General features: G+C 34.7%; 1 protein-coding gene across 6 annotated transcripts in view; it reads right to left on the bottom strand.

The window, feature by feature from the left end:
• Nucleotides 1–25,055, bottom strand: part of LOC149772503 (uncharacterized) — an 81,026-nt gene that overhangs the window by 22,544 nt on the left and 33,427 nt on the right. For 5 of the 6 annotated variants that reach the window (XR_016417691.1, XR_016417692.1, XR_016417693.1 and 2 more), the window contains exons 4-5: nucleotides 13,527–13,718; nucleotides 10,031–10,222 (exon numbers count right to left, since the gene is read on the bottom strand). The exons of the other annotated variant lie outside the window; for it this stretch is intronic. Coding sequence is in view for 2 of the 5 variants with exons in the window: in XM_089947724.1 (XP_089803850.1) it covers nucleotides 10,031–10,222; nucleotides 13,527–13,718 (384 nt within the window). In the remaining 3 variants the exon portion in view is untranslated. The remainder of the gene's footprint in view (nucleotides 1–10,030; nucleotides 10,223–13,526; nucleotides 13,719–25,055) is intronic. 6 annotated transcript variants of the gene reach the window in all.

The raw sequence follows: 25,055 nt of genomic DNA, 5'->3' as shown, positions 1-25,055 counted from the left end.
CTGCAACTGAGTGGTCCAAGGCATGTATAGCACAGAGATTTGCAACTGAGTGGTCCATGGCATGTATAGCACAGAGATTTGCAACTGAATGGTCTAAGTCATGTATAGCACAGAGATCTGCAACTGAGTGGTCCAAGGCATGTATAGCACAGAGATCTGCAACTGAGTGGTCTAAGTCATGTATAGCACAGAGATCTGCAACTGAATGGTCCAAGGCATGTATAGCACAGAGATTTGCAACTGAATGGTCTAAGTCATGTATAGCACAGAGATCTGCAACTGAGTGGTCTAAGTCATGTATAGCACAGAGATCTGCAACTGAATGGTCCAAGTCATGTATAGCACAGAGATCTGCAACTGAGTGGTCCAAGGCATGTATTGCACAGAGATTTGCAACTGAGTGGTCTAAGGCATGTATAGCACAGAGATTTGCAACTGAGTGGTCTAAGTCATGTATAGCACAGAGATCTGCAACTGAATGGTCCAAGTCATGTATAGCACAGAGATCTGCAACTGAGTGGTCCAAGGCATGTATTGCACAGAGATTTGCAACTGAGTGGTCTAAGGCATGTATAGCACAGAGATTTGCAACTGAATGGTCTAAGTCATGTATAGCACAGAGATCTGCAACTGAGTGGTCCAAGGCATGTATAGCACAGATATTTGCAACTGAGTGGTCTAAGGCATGTATAGCACAGAGATTTGCAACTGAATGGTCTAAGTCATGTATAGCACAGAGATCTGCAACTGAGTGGTCTAAGGCATGTATAGCACAGAGATTTGCAACTGAGTGGTCTAAGTCATGTATAGCACAGAGATTTGCAACTGAGTGGTCTAAGTCATGTATAGCACAGAGATTTGCAACTGAGTGGTCCAAGGCATGTATAGCACAGAGATTTGCAACTGAGTGGTCCAAGGCATGTATAGCACAGAGATTTGCAACTGAGTGGTCCAAGGCATGTATAGCACAGAGATTTGCAACTGAGTGGTCCAAGGCATGTATAGCACAGAGATTTGCAACTGAGTGGTCCAAGGCATGTATAGCACAGAGATTTGCAACTGAATGGTCTAAGTCATGTATAGCACAGAGATCTGCAACTGAGTGGTCCAAGGCATGTATAGCACACAGATTTGCAACTGAGTGTTCAAGGGCATATATAGAATGTATAATGGTTTTAAAAGCTGTCAACTGAAAGACAGTATCCGGGATCTAAAACAGGGACTTAAAAGTCTATCTTTGAAATAACTGCTTTTCTGTCACACCTGTCAAATACATATTAATTGTTCTAATTCATGATTACCTTGATATTCTATTAAATCAAGTCAAATATGGTATTGTTTAAAAGCTGAATGCACTTTCTTTACACTTAACTATTGTAATAGGGTTTAATGCCATTTTTCAGCACACTTAAGTACTTCATAAAATGTTTATTTCAAATTAAAGAATACTTTCCAGGGTCCAAACTAACCCATATAGTGTTACTTGATTATAAACCTGAACTGGATTGCTATGTCTACATTCAAAATTAACCATATAGTGTTACTTGATTAGAAACCTGAACTGGATTGCAATGTCTACATTCAAAATTATTTCAATTGTTCTGATTCATACATTTCTCCTACTTTCATGTGTCAAATATGATTGAGTTTAACTTAAAAACTGAATGAATTTTCTGCGAACAGCTCAATTGTACTACAAGCATTTAATTTAATTCACTGTCAAATTGCTAATACACTGCATTGTGCCAAAATTTTGTTTAGACTCAATTATCAAACACAATGTTACAATTCCAAGTTTAAATTCATGAAAAGGAACAGGGGTTTCTTGACTTATTTGAATGCTATCTGTATTATATCTGTAGAACAGTACCTGGAATAAATTACAAGATTAGAGGGGCACTTCATTACAAATTCTCCCTTAATTGATGGCTGCTCGCAATATGTCAAATTATCAGTTCACAGTGACCTTCATCATTGTCCAACTTCATTAACATACAATTTGTACAATGATCTTCATCAACACCCAACTCATCCAAAATCTGAAGACTTTGCACCAGTGTTTCCCTTTACGCACATTTGTGCGTCAGTGATGCACGCTGAAGAAAACTGAGGCACACATTTTGTTGCCGTGCGTTTTTTGACGCAAAGGATTTTCATAATACGATCAGGATTTATTTAATACCAAATGCATTGGATAACACTGGACAACAAATTTTTACAAAAGTCATGTTACTGAAATAAAATTAGTCAATTCTTATCAATTTTTATGTGCTGAACACGAATATGACAGTCAAATTGCAAAATTGGCTCTAGTTTTTTTGTAATCTGCAAGAAATTAATGTTTACATAACGAAATGCATTCCAATAGTAAAAGGTCAACTGTAATAGCCTACCTATAAAAAATCAAGTCATTGACTACATCTTAGATTTCTTCGTCTGTCTCTTGTACAGCTGTTCGGGAGCATCTCTGAGGAGTGTCCAGCAGTAGTCAGCCAGCATTGTAGTGGACCATTTTCCCTGGTATCTTTGTTCCATTGTTGCGATATCTTGATGAAAACGTTCGCCGTGTTCATCACTAACAATACCACAGTTGCTAGGAAAGAAATCCAAATGGGAATGAAGGAAGTGAATCTTTAGAGACATATTGCAGCCAAGTTTCTTATACTTCATCAACATGTCTTCTACTAGTTCCTTATAGTTTTCTGCCCTAACATTTCCGAGGAAGTTTGTAGAAACTAGGCGAAAAGCATTCCATGCTTGTTTCGCGTCACCTTCCAGCAAGTTGTTGAACCGGTCATCTTTGAAAAGCTCTCGAATCTGAGGACCCACAAAAACTCCCTCTTTAATCTTTGCTTCGCTGAGTCGAGGGAATTTTTCATGCAGGTATCGGAATGCTGGCAAAGTCCGGTCAATGGCTTTCACGAAGTTCTTCATCAAACCTAGTTTGATGTGAAGGGGTGGTAGCAAGATTTTCTGAGCCTCAACCAGAGCTGGGTGTTGGATATTCTTCTCTCCAATGGCTACATTCTGCCTGTGAGTCCATTCCTTCCTCATGTAGTGCATTTCCCTTGCTCGGCTATCCCACTCGCATAAGAAACACATGTATTTTGTATATCCTTGCTGCAGTCCCATTAAAAGGGCAACTACCTTCAAATCACCACAGAGGTGCCAGCTGTACTTGTTATACTCAATGGAATTCAGTAGCTGCCTTAAGTTATCGTATGTCTCTTTCATGTGGACAGCATACGCTACTGGAATAGATGGAAGAATGTTTCCATTGTGCAAAAGCACAGCCTTGAGACTCAGTTTCGAAGAGTCCACAAATAGTCTCCATTCTTGTGGGTCATGAGTGATTTTTAAAGCATTCATGAGGCCCTCAATATCGGAACAGAATATCAGATTACTTTCCTTTCTGAAGAAAGGCTCCAATTGCTGGTGGCGCTTTCGATATGCAGTAATTGTGACATCTTCTTCTAGAAGATTCCATTGTTGGAGTCTTGATCCTAGCAATTCTGCCTTGTTCTTTGATAAGTCCAAATCACGAATCAGGTCATTTAGTTCTTCCTGTGTTATTCTGTGTGGGGTTGATGATGCACCACAGTGAAAATCTGGATCACTGCATGCTGATGGACCAGGAGAAGAACAGGTCGACTCACCTTTGTCTTCGTCAGATGAATCAAGAGAATATTCTGCTGGAGGTTCTGGAATAGGAAGTCCCTCACCATGTGGAACTGGTCTCAATGCAGACGGAATGTTTGGGTAGACTATTCTCGACTTCTTTCGCTTCGTTATTCCGCCGGAAAGAGGAGGAACCAAGCAGAAGTAACAGTCATTTAGGTGGTTGCTTGGCTCTCTCCACACCATTGGGACTGCAAACGGCATTGATGACCTTTTGCAATTCAACCACTGTGAAAGCTGTGTTGTACATGTAGCACAGCATATATGCGGAGCCCAAGGCTTGTCTTGGTCACCAACCTTGCATCCGAAGTAAAGATGATATGCCTTCTTCACTTGAGAATTGATACTTTTCTTCTGGTTGGCAAATGTCACTTCCCCGCAAATATAGCAAAAATTGTCCGCGGTATTAACACACTTTCGAGGCATTACTGTTCTTTATTGTACGTAAATGGATAAAATAATAAGTTTTATGTAACAGTAGCTTGAACTGTCTCGCACAACGTCTAAAATATTTTAAATGCTGAACCTATCTGATTGGGCTTTATATAGTACACTGCTTACGTCAGCTTCAGCAGCCGCCTGGCATTAGTATAATAGGCCTACACATGTATAGTACACTGCTGACGTCAACTTACTTCAGCAGCCGCATGGCATTAGTATTGCATTGCATCAGAAAATGATGCAATCAACTGTGGATGATGTGAGCATGATGGTATTATGCAATGTTACATCATTATTCCGGATGTTGCTGCAGTCCTACTGGAGAAATTTACACAGTGAAACATAGAAAATGAGGTATATGAATATCTTCAAAACGAGAGCCAATACAAATTTTTCACAGTTATATTCGTGTTCGGCACACCAAAATACTACAGATTAGGGCCTTTTCAAGTCAGTAATGATTTCACTGTTGACCAGTGTAATGGATGGCATCGTATACACTTCGAGTATAGGCACTGACTGGTTCCCTGCTTTGTTTGCTCCCTGCCTTGCGTTCCTCTATTCGTATAGCAAAGTGCAACGCAGGGAACATATAAAACAATGAACCAGACTAGCATAGGCAATGTTATGATGGAGTAGCTTCCCCTAATCTCACGATTTCCATCGAGCTCAGCAAGCTGTCATCTAGATGTTTACCCTCAAGGCTTGTTGCACTAGAAAGTGATCTCCAGATTAAAACGTCATGCACTAAAAAGCATTAGCGAAGAAAGTGAAAGAAGCAGAACACAAAAGAGTAACTGTGGATCTAACTTTAATGAAAAATGGAGAAAATAATTCCCTTGACTGGAATACGGCACATTCATTATGATTACCGGTGTGACTTCTGATCGCGTGATTGCAAAGACTGCAAAAGTGAATAATCCTTTCGTGACAGGATTTTAGAATTTTTAAAACTCTGCCCTTGTTCGCCATAAGATATTTGGAGAACACATTATAACCTAAGACATTTTTTCACAACAAAGAAATCAGTAAACTTGCAGAGACAAATGCGCAATTTGGATTACAAAGTCAGCAGGTCATTGCAGATTTTGATGGTTTTTAACTTTTGCTGCAATAAAAGAAAGAGCTTAAAGTTCAAGTGTAACTTATTAGAAAGCAGATGAATCATTATCCTCCTTGATATTTGGATAAATGTGTTCTAGGATGAAGTACAATGAAACCTATGATAGTACACATTTTATGATCGGCAGTATATTAACTCCCATTTGGTTAAAAAGATTTATCTGGCTTTTTGTATTGGCTTATATGTAATGTGTTGGGCTATAATACTGCTTGAGGAGACTGTTAAAAGTATGACTTTAAAAGTAAAATGAACTAATACAATTATTCTTTGAATGGACAATGCATTTGTTTGTTAATTGTGCATGTTGGTGTATTTGTATGTTTAGAGAGAGAGAGAGAGAGTGAGTGAGTGAGTGAGAGAGTATATTGTGCAAGTTGCAATATCCTATTTCAAGCTGAAAAAGTACGAGTCGTGTGAAAAATTTTCAGTACATTTTTGACCCCGATATTTTGTGTTTGACCCCCAGTTTTGACACCAAGGTTTTTTTGTACCCTCAATTTTACACCCCTGGGGGATACACTGCTTTGCACTCTGATAATTCTGTGTAAATGATGTCTAGGTCATTAACCATTGTTATATCACAGACTGACAAAGAAGTCTAAAAGGTCTGGAAATCTTACTTCTTTTTGTAGTAATAATTGTTGTTGTTGTTGTTGTTGTAGGATTTAACACCATTTTTTAGCACAAGATAGGCTATACATGGCGGCCAGTATAATTGGTGGAGGAAGAACCTTGGAAAGCCCCGGGAAGAACCACTGACCCATGAGAAGCTACTGGCAGGCTTTCTCACGTACCAATGTTAGCCAAGGGTGAGACTCAAACTAGTAATAATTGTAAAAAACATTAGCCGTGAAGACAATGTTACCTTACTATCTTCATTATTTGAGAGCTGTAGAACTTGACTTTTTCAAAGACTTTAAGGAACACAATAAAATACCATAGCAAAAGTGACATAGTGAAGTGAATTTGTATTCACTGGCTGTTGTGGTCAAAGACACACTTGCCACAGCACATGCATAGATAGGCACTTACTGGGACCGTCTCCTTTTTAATATTTTTTTTTGCTGCTAAAGGCTATAATTAAGGTAGTGGCATAGATACAAATCTTGGTACTATATATATCTCCGAAGAAAGTTAACACCATCCAGCGATATTATAGTCTTGAATTTATTTGGATGAAAAACCAAAGAATCTGATAATTCAATTAATACCTAGACAATCCTTTGCCTGAATTTTTCTGGTCTATATTATACAAAATAGGTACTATATATGCTTTCTAATGAGTCTGACCCAACTGCAAATAATGTACAGGCAGATCTGAGTCTATGTTGTTTGTTCCACTGATTACTCCTAACAAACTGCAATAACGTGGATCTGCTAAATGCATTATGTAGCAGTTGATCTGGGTCTATGCAACTTGCCCCTGGACCTAACTTACAGACAAGTACATGGTAGTCTAATGGTAATTCAAAAGTACTTCTTTGTCTAAACTACATCAGAAGTAATAAACAATAAACAACAAGAACAATTACCACAACAATAATTATTGCAATAACAAAAACAACAACCTACCAACAAAAATCAAGGTTAGTAATCATTTACACATATATTCATACTATCAAGAACAAAGAAATACGGCTGAGCCTGTCTTGAAAGACTACCCCTTTTTACCAAAATGTAATGGTCTCTCAATACAGGTGGTCTCTCATGATAAGCCATAACACTACATAATCAGTAAATTTGTGCAAGAAGAAGCTGGTCTCTCAGGCAGTCTTGCATAGCACTGGTCTCTCAAGACAGATGGTCTCTTGTGACAGGCCATTAACAGTACATAATCAATAAATATGTGCATGGAGAATCTGGTCTCTCAAGATAAACTGGCTCACATAGCAGTGTTCTCTCAAGACAGGTTTAAGTGTATTTGTTAAGTTCTTTGTTTACAGCACTTCAAAAATTGCACTTTTTCAATCTCCTAGACTGAAATCTTGTAATAATGGTACTTCCAAATAAAATCATTGAAATTTTCTGTAATAAAAGTGCTTCCAAAGTTGAAACGGTTAAAAAAGAAATCTGTAAGCTGATTACATTGTTACTGCATAATGTTAAAGACCTTGTATATTAAGAGATTGGGCACAAAGTCCTTGCATATTAAAAGATTGGGCAAAAAGTCCTTGCATATTAAGAGATTGGGCAAAAAGTCCTTGCATATTAAGAGACTGGGCAAAAAGTCCTTGCATATTAAAAGAGTGGGCAAAAAGTCCTTGTATATTAAAAGATTGGGCAAAAAGTCCTTGCATATTAAGAGATTTTTTCCTGGCAAACTGTCTTTCTGCTGGGCAACTTAAGTTTATTTTTACTTATTTAGTGGTAACATGGAGAAAAAAAGATAAAATTTTCCAGCCTGAGCATTTCGTGCTGAATGGACAACCCATAATAGACAGAGGGTCATACAATTAGTTCATTCAGGCTTTGGACAGGTGAGATAGAAAACTATCATTTACTAGTGCCGATATTAAGGAAAAACTCACAAGATAACCCTACATCTGTAGTAAGATAACCCTACATCTGTGGTAAGATAACCCTACATCTGTGGTAAGATAACCCTACATCTGTGGTAAGCATGTATTAGCTTTAATCACATATCAGGACAATAACAGCTGTATGAAAGAAATTCCAAGTCAAGTTCTAAAAATGTGAAAGTTAAAAAACTGTATAAAAAATCACAAGGACAATACACCATTCCAAATAAATACAAACATGAATTACTATAAAACAAAATATAAAAGAAAAACAACATTGAATTCTGGGAAATGTATATAACAGATATATATGTAAATAATATAGCCTTAAAAATATAGGACCCACATTTTTTATAAATTACATTCCTGCACAAAGTACAAGATTTTCTCTGGTGGTACCTCATCTTGAAGTTCCTTAACCAAGTTTTAAAAAAAGACACGAGTCTCACTGGGTGGAAGTCAACACACTTGACAAGAATGAGTTTTGCTGTCATTGGACAATCACAAGGTATGCACTCTGGTTGAGGTCATGTCCTAGTCAGGTGTCTTATAATATCATCAAATCATTGTGATTTGCTCCAAATGATGATTGTAACCCTCCAATAATGTATTTAATGTTATAAAGCTTATTTGTGGATCTTTCTTTCTATCAGTGTTTTTGCAAAATACTGAATAATCAATCCTTTGAAATAAACTATGCACTTATATTTCAACTCTGGTGGCCACAAGTGATATGGTACAGACATTAAAACAAGTGTTGATGTAATCCTTAAAAGTCACAGTTACCCAGTTTTGTGTCAAAACTCATCTTTACGTGAAAATGAGTATACAGTGCAACTCTGGTAGCAACAGGTGAAAAGGTACTGAATAAAATTCTTGACACATTCTGTTAAGCTACAGTAGGTCACAACAATCCAGTTTTGGTACGACTCAGCTTCATCCCAAGATGCATTAATATTGCAAGTTTGGTGTCAATAGAACAAAAAAAGTGAAAAGAAAAAAAAAGACTTGAAATAACTGTTCTCATAGATTTTCTGAACAGTCTAATATTTATATAGGTAATCAGAAAAAAGAGTACACTGATTATACACAATGATTACCGGTAAACAGCCTCTATGCATACAATGTTTTCTTCATTTTTGTTTCATTTTTTTTAAGATGATGTCATAATGTGATTATAACTCGTGATTTTTACACGTGTGTGGAGGTGGTTTATGCTAGTCACCTGAAACTTGAATCTTCAACATATGCCTTTGAACTAAAATGAACTATAATCAGATTTGTTTCTGCTCTAATGTCCCTCTGATATTAATACTTCAACTACATTATTTTTTGACCAATGTGCCTAAGTACTAATTAATAGCATTGTATTGTATTGTATTGTACTGCACTGCATTGTACTGTATTGTATTGTTTCTGCTCTAATTAATACATCAACTACATTATTTCTTGACCAACATGCTTAAGTACTAATTAATAGTATTGTACTGTATTGTATTGCATTGTATTGTATTGTACTGCATTGCATTATATTGTATTGTATTGTAAATTTTTAAAAACTTTGGTGTCAATAGTTGTATTTGAAACAAGAGTTATGGCACAAGCACATGGAGGGGCCAAAAAATATCATACACGTATGTAGCTGCTACTCAAGGCTTTTGTTATAATGATAACTTCATTAACCGATCATTTTTAATGACAATTCCATTTGATCCAAGAGTAAAAAGCATAACTGCAAGCCATGAGTGACAATCTGCTTTGCTTTACCCATGGCTGCCTGTGCTAAGATTTCCTTGTTTCTGAACCAATCACAGCTAGTGTTAGTGAATATTTTTTTGCTGCTTTTTTTGATCTTTCATGCTATATGAATTAGCCAAAGTTTTTCTTCCAAGCAGTCACTTATTGATAGATAAAACAGTCACTTTACTGACGTGTTGAAGATTGTTACATTGTGTGTTGTACGTATTAAAAACAGGGAAATCTAAGCATAGGAAGCCCGTGGCTTGCAATGACTGAGTAAAAGAAGAATATCCAGTTGATCCATGAGACACTAGAAAATTACATCACAGCTTCATGGAATTAAATACTATAACATACATTTCAGAAAAATTCAACATGACAATAAAATACACGCTAATATCACAATACAGATTAACTTTACGAATGATAATAGATACAATGACACAAATAGTGTGATATATAAAAAAGTGGGACAGAGGAATGGAACGGGAGGGGAGGGGGAGGGGGAGATAATTTAAGGTTTAATTACCTTTATGGTATTGATATCCAGTAATCTTTGTCAACTCTGTATAAACATCTACCCGCCCCATTTCTGTCAGGATTTGCATTAAATGACTTAATGTGGAACCCTCACGAGTCATCCAGTCATTATATATTGCAATCATTGGGCTTCCATCGTGAGGATTTTGACGAAATCTAGAAATATCTTCTACAGTGTACTCTGAAATCAATATTAATGACTTTAGTCAGTTTTGTTTTATATCAAATACCGTTAATTTAATATTTAGTCAAAACTGGTTTTGTTTACCCCATATGAACACAATACTTATTTGAAGGAAATAAAACTTTAAATTCCATCCTAAAGAAATAGTTAAAATAGAGGCATGAGAATGCAGTCTGAAAGTTTTGCTTTGCAAAAGGGAATATAACTCCATTCTCATTTTCTTGATGCAACATACTCGTCTTAGAATGATTTTTGTTTTCGACCAAATCATTTAATTGATAATTGTGTGACACACTTCTACTACAAGTATATCCTTGTAGATTCTCTTACAGTCGCAAAGGTTTAAACCAAATGACCGCTGAGCTATAAGCAAATTATTAATTGGGGTCAGCTATGTGTAAGGTGTATGCTATGTGTAAGGTGTATGCTGTGTGTAAGGTGTATGCTGTGCGTAAGGTGTATTCTGTGTGTAAGGTGTATAATACATTTAAGGTGTATGACAGGTGTGAAGTGTGTGATAAGTGTAAAAACATACAAACTGTTTATTAACATTTTGGCTCATTAATGACACAAGTAATATCTTTCTGACATTTTACATGATTTACTGATTAAAACATCTGCATTTTTTTGTCCCATAATCATCAAACTGTAATGCATATTACATTTATAACAATCATTGAATAATTTGATATTTTTTTTACAGAATTTCATATTTGATGAGCACTAATGTAAAATGCTCACTGTAAGATGCTCAAATGCTCAGTCAACAATGATGAAGTGTACCATGAAGAAAATAGCATATTATATGCCAACCCCATGTTTAATGGTCATTTAAGCTGGCACTAGTAGACCATGGCTGACTATAGAGATTACTGACCAATGGATCTCAATGACCTTGAAATTTGGTCACAAATGTGCAGTATTAAAATTACTATGCAGAACCTTTTCTTTATTTACGGTGAGCTTGACCATTACATTCCAAAAATTCCAAAATCTACAGGTTTACTTATTACCCTAAGGCAAGTCATCCACATAAGTTTGATCAGGGAAAATAATCTTCAAGAAAATATACTGCGCATGAAGTCTTTTTCTTTGAGTTGTCATTGGCCTTGACCATTGACCTTTTAACCTCTTTCTTACCTTTATTGAAACCCATTCACAAACTTTGTCTAGGTTTAAATCATTTTTCTTCTTTCAGTCACAGTGACTGTGACCTTTTCACTTTTTGACCACCACATCAGTAGGCTTTTTTCTTTAAAAAAGCGCAAACCATCCACAAACTAATGTGGGTTTTCTTTTGCAAAAGCAATTTTTCATTTTGTAGCCACAACGACTTTGACTTTTTAACCCAAAAATGAATATGCTTCCTGTATACCTCAAGTACAAGCCTTCCACAATGCTCAGTCCAAGTCTGTGATGTAAAACTGAGGTTACTATGCACACAATTTTTGTCTTCTTGGAGACCTTGTGCACTTGCTTGTTGATCAATTAACCCCTAAATCAATCTGCTTCTTCTTTATCCCAAGTGCAAGCCATCTTATTTTGTCCAAGGTTGATGGTGTAAAACTAACGTTATTGAGCAGAAATAAATAAGGTAACATACTGATCAATGGATTGATGGTTTGACATTAAAACAATGACAAGCTGATTACTGTCAATTCATGAATCATACAGCCCTAAAGAGGGTTTTTCTGAGACTTCAAAATGTTTTCAAAGAGTGGTTTTCTTACAGAAATCAAACGTACTCCAATTCTTAACTTATTTACCAATGCATAAATAGATATGGAAGTAGATGCAAAGCACAACTGTGCCACTAAAGTAAAGGGATGCTACTATATATGGTAACTATTTGTCATGTGTCTTTTCATTCGCCTGATTTTAGCCCATTTAACTTGCATATTATTTTTCGAGAAATACACAAATACAAAAATTCAGAATTTTAAAACTAATTAAGTTTCTTCAGTATAAACTTTATGTATTCCTGCAGATAAATTTAAGGAACATTCAAGGACTTTTTCAGCAAATTCATGCACATTTCATTGATTAAACCAACATTTTAAAAAATTCAAGGAGTTTTCAAACCAATACTTCAAATTCAAGGATTTATTTCAAAGTTGCATGAACCATGCCAATTCCCAAAGACACTCTTTATTAGGTGTATGTACCAAAATAAGAAACTTGTGTAAATTGAAATGAAAATAATCATTTGGGGGGGGGGGGGTATATCATACAACTGAAGTGCAAAGTGCTCCGACCCACATCCTTTGTTATACAAGGAAATGACAATTTACTTTTCAGGGCAAAGGTGCCGAGAATTTATTTTGAAAGAAAAATCAGGACCCAAAAAGCTTAAAGAATACTCTTGCGCTGATATGTAGAAAAAAGGACAAATTCAATCAATCAATCTTAAGATCTCCAAGAAAATAACCCTAAAAATGCTTCCCACCCACCCCCTGTTCAAGTTCAAATAGTCACTAATGTGCCAGGAGTCAAGGTCCACACTAGGAACAGCATTGACCATGGTCAACTGACACATTATTTAATGGCACAGCTGTATTTTTATTGTTTGCAGCATGGTGTATGACTGTCTGTTATACATGTGGAAATATGGGAATCATATGAAATGAGTTGAATAACTTGGAAATATTATGTTTATAGCATGATGAAAAAAAAATATTGTTATTAAAATTCTTCTATGCAACTGACACAGGTATTGATAAAAATTTATGTTCTGGTGACTGTCCATTTTTTTTTATACCAGCAAGGTAGATGTGTGTGTGTGTGTGTGTGTGTGTGTGTGTGATTAGGATTTTTAACATAGCTTTAACAATTTTTCAGTGACAAGGTAGATGTGTGTGTGTGTGTGTGTGTGATTAGGATTTTTAACATAGCTTTAACAATTTTTCAGTGACAAGGTAGATTGTGTGTGTGTGTGTGTGTGTGTGTGTGTGTGTGTGTGTGATTAGAATTTTTAACATAGCTTTAACAATTTTTCAGTGACAAGGTAGATGTAATTCATGTTTTAATGATTCATATTTTGGCATCATTAAATAGTAGAACAGTCTAGTTTTCAGACATGAAAGTTCCAGAAATCAAACAAGTTACTAAAACAATTAAACAACATTAATTCTCCTATCACTTGTTGATTCAATGGGCAACACTGTGATTAAGTACATATTCAAAAAGATCCCAAGATAATGCTGGACAGTGGTTAACTGGAAAAAACAAGTGACAGGTGAAGCTGATGACAGATAACATGAGCATCATGATTTGTCAAAATTTATATATATATATGTCATACCACCAATTCTTCCAGCTAGGCTCTCCCAGTTTTCAATCTGATCATTAGAATCTAACAGTCTCAACACTTTGTATACCGAACTTGGTAGATGTCTAAGAGGTGTATCCCTGTCAAAGGTCTTCCTGTTCTTTTCATCATCATCTGGTCTTCTTGCAATATCTTTCTGTACTGTTTTCTTTTGGACAGTAGTGGCTGTAATGATATTAAATTTGCATGATGAAGTGTTATGTAACCTTCATCCCCACATATATAATAATACAAAGTATAAATAGTATTACAAAAACATCATACTCATACACATACTAATAAAAACAGAAAGTGTTGCATAACCTTCATGTCCACACACATAATAATACAATCTGAATAAAGTGTTTTGTAACCTTCATGTCCACTCATATAATAATACAATGTGTAGAAAGTCTTACATAACCATCATTTTCACACAAATAATATATATAAAAAACTATAGAAAGTGTTAACACAACCTTCATGTCTACACGTATAATAATATAATGTGTAGAAAGTGTTATGTAACCTTCATGTCCATTTATATAATAACACAATGTATAGAAATTGTTACATAATAATACAATGTACAGAATGTATTACAAAACCTTCACGTCCACACATAATAATACAATGCATAGAAAGTATTACATAATCTTCATATCCACACACATAGTAATACAATCTTGTTATGTATATTTAATTTAATTGTTTGTCTGTTAGTTTTAATTTTTATTTATTTCATCACATGTTACTGTAATGTAACATTGTTAGCTGGACTTGACCTTGTCCAAAATAGAGTTCATTTCTGCTTGACCTGACTGACTTTTTTTAATTTCATTTATGTAAACAACTAAAAATAGCTTCATTAATACTCTATGTATGTGAGTTTATTAACCAAATTATTATTCAGGTAAACAAGAAGTGGTAAACATGCTGATCAGGGTCAGGGTTTTGGAGATCCCCATGTGAATTTTATAAATTATTGTGTTGTAAGTAAACAAGGCTCATTAAGATCATTCTAGAAGGTTATTTTCCATTAGGTAATGGTTGTTTTTAGAAAATACTAATGTGACCTGAGTTCAAGCAGAGAACTATATTATCTTCTGAATGTAAGGATTTTACCAGTCATGCTTAATATCTAGTACTTTGGGCTGAATTTTCTTTTCTTTAAATTACTGAATTCAAGTGATTATTTTCTCTGGAAATACAAAAGTGCTGTGATAAAATTCTTGGATAAAGATATTCACTGGAATTTATACTGAATTCAAACCTGGAATAATATTTCTGTGATTCAACAAGAGACTTTTAACACATAAGCACTTTGCTGACCATAACAGTCATGTCATCACCTTCAGTTTTTGATCTAGTTGGGGCTTGAGCTCAGTTTCATTCAGGACCTTTTATTACTACAACTTGTGTTTGTAATTCTTGGGTCATCTTTGGATTTAATTTGTAATAATGTAAGTTCTTTTTTCTCATTTTTCACTTTGTATTCTAGGAAAATAAATTATTTGTTAAACTGTACAAAGCTTGTTGTCTTCACTCTTTTCTGTTACTTATTTTAAGAGCATAGACTCATAGCAATGTATAGAAAATGTTACAAAACCTTCATGTCCATACATAATAATACAGTACAGTGTACAGAAAGTGCAACATAACCTTCATGTCCACACACATAATACAATGTAAAGAAAGTGTTACATAGCTTTCATGTCCACACATAATAATACAATGTATAGAAAGTGTTATATCATTTTCATGTCCACACACATAATACAATGTATAGAAAGTGTTACATAACCTTCATGTCCACACACATAATACAATGTATAGAAAGTGTTACATAACCTTCATGTCCACACACATAATACAATGTATAGAAAGTGTTACATAACCTTCATGTCCACACACATAATACAATGTATAGAAAGTGTTACATAACCTTCATGTCCACACACATAATACAATGTATAGAAAGTGTTACATAACCTTCATGTCCACACACATAATACAATGTAAAGAAAGTGTTACATAGCCTTCATGTCCACACATAATAATACAATGTATAGAAAGTGTTATATCATTTTCATGTCCACACACATAATACAATGTATAGAAAGTGTTGCATAACCTTCATGTTCACACACATATAATAATACAATGTACAGAAAGTGTTACATAACCTTCATGTCCACACATAATAATACAATGTATAGAAAGTGTTACATAATTTTCATGTCCACACACATAATACAATGAATAGAAAGTTTTACATAACCTTTAAGTCCACACATGATAATGTTTGAGTGTGTGTGTGATTTGAATTTTTAACCTAGCTTTAACAATTTTTCAGTCATATCGCTACGATGTCTGCAGTGTGACAGTTTATAGTGATGTCTAGCACTGGGGCATCATGTTGCAGACATGTAGCATGATGTTCCACCCAGTCACATTATCCTGACATCAGGCCAACCAGTCCTAACACTAACCTCTTAATGCTGAGCATCAAGCAAGGCAGCTGTTAGTACCATTTTTGTAAGTCTTTGGTATGACTTGGCTGGGGATCGAACCAACCACTTCCCACATCCAAGTCAGATGCTCTAACCACTAGGCCACCGGAACGGTAAACACAATAATACAATGTGTAGAACATGTTACATAATGTACAAGTCGAGTCCACACATAATAATACAAAGTATAGAAAGTGTTACATAACCTTCATGTCCACACATAATAATACAATGTATAAAAAGTGTTACATAACTTTCAAGTCCACACACATAATAATACAATGTATAAAAAGTGTTACATAACTTTCAAGTCCACACACATAATAATACAATGTATAAAAAGTGTTACATAACTTTCAAGTCCACACACATAATAATACAATGTATAAGAAGTGTTACATAACTTTCAAGTCCACACACATAATAATACAATGTATAAAAAGTGTTACATAACTTTCAAGTCCACAAACATAATAATACAATGTATAGAAAGTGTTACATAACCTCCAAGTCTACATATAATAATACAATGTATAAAAAGTGTTACATAACTTTCAAGTCCACACACATAATAATACAATGTATAGAAAGTGTTACATAATCTCCAAGTCTACATATAATAATACAATGTATAGAAAGTGTTACATAACCTCCAAGTCTACATATAATAATACAATGTATAAAAAGTGTTACATAACTTTCAAGTCCACACACATAATAATACAATGTATAGAAAGTGTTACATAATCTCCAAGTCTACATATAATAATACAATGTATAAAAAGTGTTACATAACTTTCAAGTCCACACACATAATAATACAATGTATAAAAAGTGTTACATAACTTTCAAGTCTACACATATAATAATACAATGTATAGAAAGTGTTACATAACCTCCAAGTCTACACGTATAATAATACAATGTATAGAAAGTTATATAACCTTCATAACCATTCATATAATAATAAAATGTATAGAAAGTGTTACATGACCTTCATGTCAACACGTACAATAATACAATGTTCACATCAATCTGCCTCAATATTAAGTTCAAAGCTACAATATCAAAAAATAGAAAAGTCAAGAGGAATGTTAAAGATTCATCCTCTGCATAGATATTTCTCAACATTCCATAATAACTTGTATTTTTTATATTACATTGATTTTGTTGACTGATGCTAATCTTTACATACACAATCTTTCTAATATCTGAAAAATTGAATGCATGGAAAGCTTTAAATCATGCATATTATTTGCTCCATAAAAATTCAAACAATCTTCAAGAATTTTTTTAACACAGCTGCATCAATGAAATTTTTTAATTGTGTGTCTAAAGATTTTTCTGACGGTTTTCTCTTCTAAATAATTATTATTGAGATTGCTGTTATTAATCTAATTTGTTTAGTTTTCAGTTTCACCAGTCAGTCTTGCAATTAAAAGAAATGCCCAATGAAACTGACAAACAGAGATAGGTCCATATAAGTTGGTAAGTAAAGTAGGAGACAGAAGAATAAATTGAATGTACAAGTCAACAAACAATAAATGAATTCCAAAAATCCACGAATTTACATAAAAGTAAGAAAAAACAAGAGCATAATAAAGGACTATAACATTTTGCAAAACAGACATTACAGTACTGAAACCATGAACGGAAATACAAGATGTAAAATATGACAATGAACTAATGAATTGCAATTTTATTTATTATTTTTATTACATCAAGGACTAAACCAGGGCCCTGGGTGGCCGAGTGATCTAAAAGGTTGCCTTTACTGATCACTGCCATCTCACCTGTCTTCTCTGGCTCAGCCAATGTGGGTACGTGAGAAAGCTTGCCAGTAGCTTTCCGTGGGTTGGTGGTTCTTACTGGTGATTTTCTGGGTTTTTCCTCCAACAGTTATACTGGCTGCCATTTATAGCCTATCTTGCACAGAGAAATGGCATTAAAGCCAAAACAAGACTAAAACAACTATCTTCTGAACCAATAAACCAATAAATCACTAATAAAGACTGTAAGACCTGTCTTTAACTATATATATATATATATATATATATATATATATATATATATATATATATATATATATATATATATATATATATATATATATATATATATGTATATATATATGTATATATATATTCATTCATTTGTGGACTGGTTCTCTTTCTGTCATATCATAACTACCATGAGTTCTTAAATGAGCAAAATTAAGTAGAGATGATAACCAGGCATGCATGCTAGTGGGTTATAACAAGACTGTGATGTTTAAGGTGATTTTAGCAGCTGTTTCCTTCCTATAATGTTAAAAACCAGATACATATGCTTACAAGTGGAGAGTTCCATCAAAAGTTTTGATCCATAACTTATTAATGAATGTACTGGAATGGAATGTTCCAAAACAAGTTTCAGCACTAAAGTGTTTGCAGTTTTCTAGTTGTAAATCATTTTAATTTTTTAAATGACTGTTAAAATGACTGTTTAAACTGGGCTGCTGTAGGAGTGTTTCTTTTATTATGTTCACACATAGTTCTAGACCAAATAGCAACAAAATATAATCCAATAAAAGTCTGTTTGCTCCATTTTTAAAAACGTTGGAGATTTTTTTTGTCTCACATGACTGCTGGTGAGAGGTTGTTGTTGTTGTTGTTGTAGGGTTTAATGCCATTTTTTAGCACACAATAGGCTATTCATGGTGGCCAGTATTAACGGTGGAAGAAGAACCTGGGAAATCCCCGGAAAGGACCACCAACCCTCGTGAAGCTACTGGCAAGCTTTCTTACATACCCACACTGACCAATACCAAGACTCGAACCCACAAAGACAGAGGTGAGAAGGCAGTGATCCGTAACAGAGAGCACTTTGGACCACTCGGGGCCCCCTGGTGAGAGGTAAAAAAATGAGGAGATTCCTGTAAAAGCTAGATCAAGGTGTAATGGATACTGATCAATGAAAAGGACCTAACTAGTGAATAAACTAGGAAACTGTAATGTGAACTTGTCTTGTGATCTAATTAAAAATTAAAAGCAGCCATTAATTTAATGACATTATTCATATTAAAGGTAAACTTAAAATTTTGATATGTGAATTTGGAGGATTTTTCCTCAAATCATCATCATCAATTATGGCTATCTTTGCCATTAAATCTTGTAGAAATTTCAAAGAGTGTAGTCAGCAATTACACATGTATATAGTCCACAGTATTCTGATGATGAAATTGTTATGATACTGATGCTGAACAGGGTATACTAATACTACCAAATAGCACCACCAGCACAACAACAACAAGATGATGATGATGATGATGATGATGATGATGATGAAGAAGAAGAAAAATAAGAAAATAAAGAAGAGGAAGAAGAAGAAAAATAAGAAAATGAAGAGGACGAAGAAGAAGAATGTTTTATAATTTTACATATATGCCCGCTCAGAAATATCTAAACCAGAAAAAAAACAAGACTTTACTCATTTGGATTGATAATTAGGCCACAAAAATATGTCTGTTACAGGTTTGTCAACCCACCCCAACCCCACGGTCCCTGTTTTTCATTGCTGACCCTAACACTTTTACCCCCAGGGTAACAAATAAAAATTCCAAATTTGATTTCTGCAGCTAATTTGAGCTGGTTTCTCTCAGTACTTAAAGCACTTAGTACATTATATATACTAATCACTATATATATATATATATATATATATATATATATATATATATATATATATATATATATATATATATATATATATATATACATACATACATATATATATATACATACATATATATATACATACTTAAAGCACTTAGTACATTATATATACTAATCACTATATATATATATATATATATATATATATATATATATATATATATATACATACATACATACATACATACATATATATATGAACTACCTGCCCTAATTTTAAAACAAGTGCAACAGGAAATACACATGGGGGTATGCTGATACATGTATTACAGATAAATAAATGACAAATGTAAAAGTAGTTTTCACAGAAAGTTATTAGTAGAAACTGAAACTGGCTGGTTTTCCCAAATGAAACTGAAACTTTATCAGGAATGTCACAAACTAAATCAAACTCCATCTATACCATGGGAATGATATCTTTGCAGGAAATGATTATTAGTGTGTTGGAAACTTTCCAAATATAAAAATAGCATTTAGGGAAATCCTGAATTGACTTGAACAATACAAGATTAACATGGTATATTTCAAACATCAACAAACTTTTTAAGAATAAAGCATATACAATAATAAGTTATTAATTTGAAACAGGTCTTGGAAATCATTTTTGATGATCCTGGCACAATATATTAATCCTGCAGTTAAGAAAACTTCTATAATAGACAAGAACACACTTACACTTCCTGCAAGGTACAGGACATTCTACCATTTTGCTAAATAAGACACATGATGTCTCTTAGTATCCCATCAAATTTTGCACGGATTATATAATAACACTATATCTCTGTGAATTTGGCAGGGATTATGTTATACTATCAGTCAGTGGCGTCGCTAGGGGGGTGCGGACCACATCGGGTGACAGCATCTCAGAGGGGTGACACCAAAATGAAAAATTGCAAATTTTACAGAGCACACACTGCTCGGTCTAGTCGGATTTCATAAGCAGATAACCGATCATAGTTAAATACATGACTAGCAGGCACAGCAGTGGCATCGCTAGGGGGATGCGGGGGGGGGGTGCGGACTGCACCGGGTGACACCATCAGAGGGGGTGACACCAAAATGACATTACTAAGGATTCTGTATGGTCTGTTACGGAAGGAGGACCATGGGGGCTGACACCATGAGCTACCGCACTGGGTGACACCAACCCAAGTGACGCTACTGCTATCAGTGAATTTTGCAGGGATTATGTTATAATGTCTGTGTCTGTGAATTGTGCAGGCATTGTGAGATACTGTGTCTGTGAATTGTGCAGGCATTGTGAGATACTGTGTCTGTGAATTGTGCAGGCATTGTGAGATACTGTGTCTGTGAATTGTGCAGGCATTGTGAGATACTGTGTCTGTGAATTTTGCAGGGAGTATGTGATACTGTGTCTGTGACTTTTGCAGGGATTATGTGATAATGTCTGTGCCAGTGAATTTTGCAGGGATTGTGTTATACTGCCTGTGTCTGAATTTTGCAGGGATTATGTGATGCTGTCTGTGTGAATTTTGCAGGTATTATGTAATACTGAGTGTAAATTTTGCAGGGATTATTTAATACTGTGTCTGTGAATTTTGAGGGATTATGTAATGCTGTCTGTATCTGTGTGAATTATGCAGTGATTATATAATATTGTCCATGCATGGCTGTATGCATACAGTTGCAATGTGTCAAACCTTCTCCCACATGGTACAAGATTGAGACTTCAAATCTTCATATGGAGATGGTTTTGCATAAATTTAGCTCCAGAATTACCAGACAAAAACGTGCCTAAAAATTGCTGTGTGATCACTGACACAAATGTCAGCCAATGTCAGACTGGCTTTAAAATGAGACTCTTGGGTCACTCCCAGGGACATATAGTTGTGATCACTGGGTCACAATTCTGAACCAATGAGATCTCCACACAACAACTACATATACACCTATTTGGCATTGAAAGACCAAACAACTTTTGCCCTTATGTCTACTCTTGCCTCATGAGAGCCGCAGGATCATAACATAATTTGATATCCCAACCATAAAACCATATATGCACTTACTCACCATGAAAGACAAATTTATACATGCAACTGACATTGTCCTAAGGGTCTGTCCCTAATCCACAAGGGCTCAGTCCCTGTCAAAGCTTGGAAACTATCAAGATACCCAACCCATAAATTACATATATACATTTACTAACAAATTTACAAAAGCAACTGATATGTATGACAGGTCCTCCCTCACCACACCACTTGGGTCATAGCCCATTGGATCATAACCCATTGGAAACTATCCCCACTCTATAACTACATGTATACTTACACTTACTCAGCACGAATTGTGGAATTCAAATGTGCAACAAAAACTGACACATGGATAAACTATTCTGGGACCTGACTCAAGGGGCACAGATTTTGCTGGGTGATGGAACAACATGGGAGCATGGATATGTGTGTTTACAAATACTCTAGTTAAATAAACTCTCTGACACACGGGTTCACTTGTTTATTTAATCCAATTCTGATAGGGTACTTCAAGTTAAGAAGTCATTCGTAGGGCTCCATCATTCTCCATAGAACTCCTACATCCAAGCAACACCTGCCTATAAATGAAAACTTCTGTGTTTACTCAGTCATTCTTACACAGGTTTCACTGTCATAAAGAGTGTGGTCCTCTCAAGATAAATTAGCACTTTAGTTATATATTCTACAATAAATATATGTGTATAAATTATAACCCACTTTCCTTGGCCATGAATTGTCTGTAAGTAATTTTCTCTCTGTCGACTATAATTATAATGTGTATATGTGATAGAAAGGTGTCAGCTCTTATAAATCAACTAATATAAAGTATAGTCTTTTATTTACTCACCAATAAAACTTTTCTCTCAACCAAATCTCTTTACTGACATACCACTCACAAACTTTAGTTCTGGCCTGGAGATCATAAAGCTCGAAGAATTAGTTCTTACTCTAAGCCAATCAAAAATCTCATTTCTAATTCCTTTGTGATTGGTTGACATAAAATCATAGAAGTTCAAACTGAATCAAGAAGGATGTATAATTTCCAGGGAAGGACATTTTGCCATGGACTAAAAGCTTAGTCACATTAACATGTACTATAGGATAACAGATTTTCTGAAAATGTTGTGTGCTACTTTTTAGCATATCCTGGAACTAACACCATGGTCTTAATGATTAAGGCTGAGTAATGGCAATGGTATTTCCTTTGCACATTCAAGTCATATTCTGGAAGCAGAAAGGTAATAATGGATCTATGTAATAATGTATAAATATTTATTAACTGTCTTTCAATCAGATATATGAACAGATATCTAAGTTTCTGTTTTTAAAAAAATCACTTATTTTGATATTTTCTTATTCAGAGGAACTTCTGTTCACTTCTCTGTTGTTACAACAATAGCCAATTCTTGATGTTTCTATAAAACTTTTTCAAAATTTCTCACTTGCTTATAACCATGTCATACTGTTGTATTTGATTGTTTCTGGAGAAAAATCAGACAGAAAATCAACAACAACCAAAATGTGAACAAAAGTCAACAACTTAAGACCTGAGAATGGAAACCAGTTCTTTTTATTCTCATGGAAGATTCAATCCTTTCATGGCATAATCTGTAATTTAACATCCCAGTCCTTGTTTTGAAGATGGTTTCAGAGGACGAATGTGAAACAAGGCTAAATATACACAGTACACATGTGGCTGTTTTTATTGTCAGGTATGTTGTTTTTGCAGATTTTGACAGATCAATTAATATGCATTTTTTGGGGAATGATTGTCACATGTTAACAAAACTGAGTATATTCACATTACTTCTTTGTAAGCCTTTGGATTTACCTGTATAAATTAGCATTTTCACCCAGGTGCTTACATGAGATGTATTCAATAAGAGAAACAAAATCACATGAGACAGGTCATATAAAAACAGCTGTAACCTTCACAAGTCATTATTTAACTTTGTGCTAATGAGAGGCAGTAAATACGTAAATATCAAGATTTTTAACCACACTGACGGTACATGTATTTTGTTCATTTTTTTATTTCAAAATAAATAATTAACTTGCTGTGTATTGTAACACAGGTTAATTTGTGTTTTAGCCAACAAAAAATGGGTTAAAGTATGACTTGTGGAGGGTGTTAGGGTTATAGCTGAAGGAAGAACCAAATGTATTTTAAACTCACACCAGGCAATTTTCTCTGGTCATGATTTTAGCAACAGAACTATTAACATGGCATCCTTGAAAAGATGATTATTCCTGCACATGTGCTGTTGATGCATGAGTGGACCATATCTTAATGACAATTCTTCAGTCTGTGGATGGATGTACTCACATCAAATGGACAAGATTTTTATACACGAAAAATAATCTAGGTAACAGCTGCTATTAAAAACAATATTTTCAAGATGGCTGCTGTGGTGGCTATACTGGACATGAGATAAGCACTGCATTCATTAAGAACAAACCAGATATTACAATAAGTCTTTCAGTGAAAACCCTTTGTTGACATGATCATCCATTCAGAAGGAATAGTGATAAAAAAAATTTCAAGATGGTCAGGGGAGACTGCTCTGGTGGCCTAAGTGGTTGGAGCATCCAACTTGGATGCAGGAGGTTGCAGGTATGAATCCCAGATGAGTCATAAAAAAACCTCATAAAAATGGTACTAGCAGCTGCCTCACTTGGCACTCAGCATTATGATGTTAGTGTCAGGGACTAGTCGGCCTGCATGGTGTCAAGATTATGTGACTGGGTGGGACATGATACCACATGTCTGGCATGATGCCCCAGTGCTAGACATTGCTATAAACTGCCACACTTCACACATCACAGCAATATGACATGTATTGTTAAAGCTATGTTAAAAATCCAAATTACACACAAGCATGCATGTATAAGAACACACACAAACAGACACACACACACCTCTGTATGCCTCAGTACTACTGCTTCAAAGTCTTCAGGTTTTGCAGTTTTTTCTTTTCTTTAAAGTTCTCAACTTCTGTTGTTATCCTGTTTTCACTAATGACAATGGTACTGTAATTGCTCTTGACATACTGACAAATGAATCGATGTACTGTATCGTACAATGGTATTATTTTCCTTACAAGTGCTAAAAAGTACATCTTCCTTTATACATGTAGCTTTATCAGATAATGTACAACAATATCTGAAGTGCATGATCTAGAACAGAAATTAATTTCCTTAACTGTAAACTAGCTATAAAATATTTGTAAAGATTTACAAAAGCTAATCAAAACCTTACTGCATAAGAGATATTATAGGAATTAATGATGGAATTCTACTCAACCA

Source organism: Sinohyriopsis cumingii, unplaced genomic scaffold (assembly GCF_028554795.1).
Source record: "Sinohyriopsis cumingii isolate HCF-2022 unplaced genomic scaffold, ASM2855479v2 utg001437l, whole genome shotgun sequence".
Taxonomy (NCBI): domain Eukaryota; kingdom Metazoa; phylum Mollusca; class Bivalvia; order Unionida; family Unionidae; genus Sinohyriopsis; species Sinohyriopsis cumingii.
The sequence above is the reverse complement of the archived record's forward strand: the minus strand, read 5'-3'. Positions and strand labels throughout refer to the sequence as shown.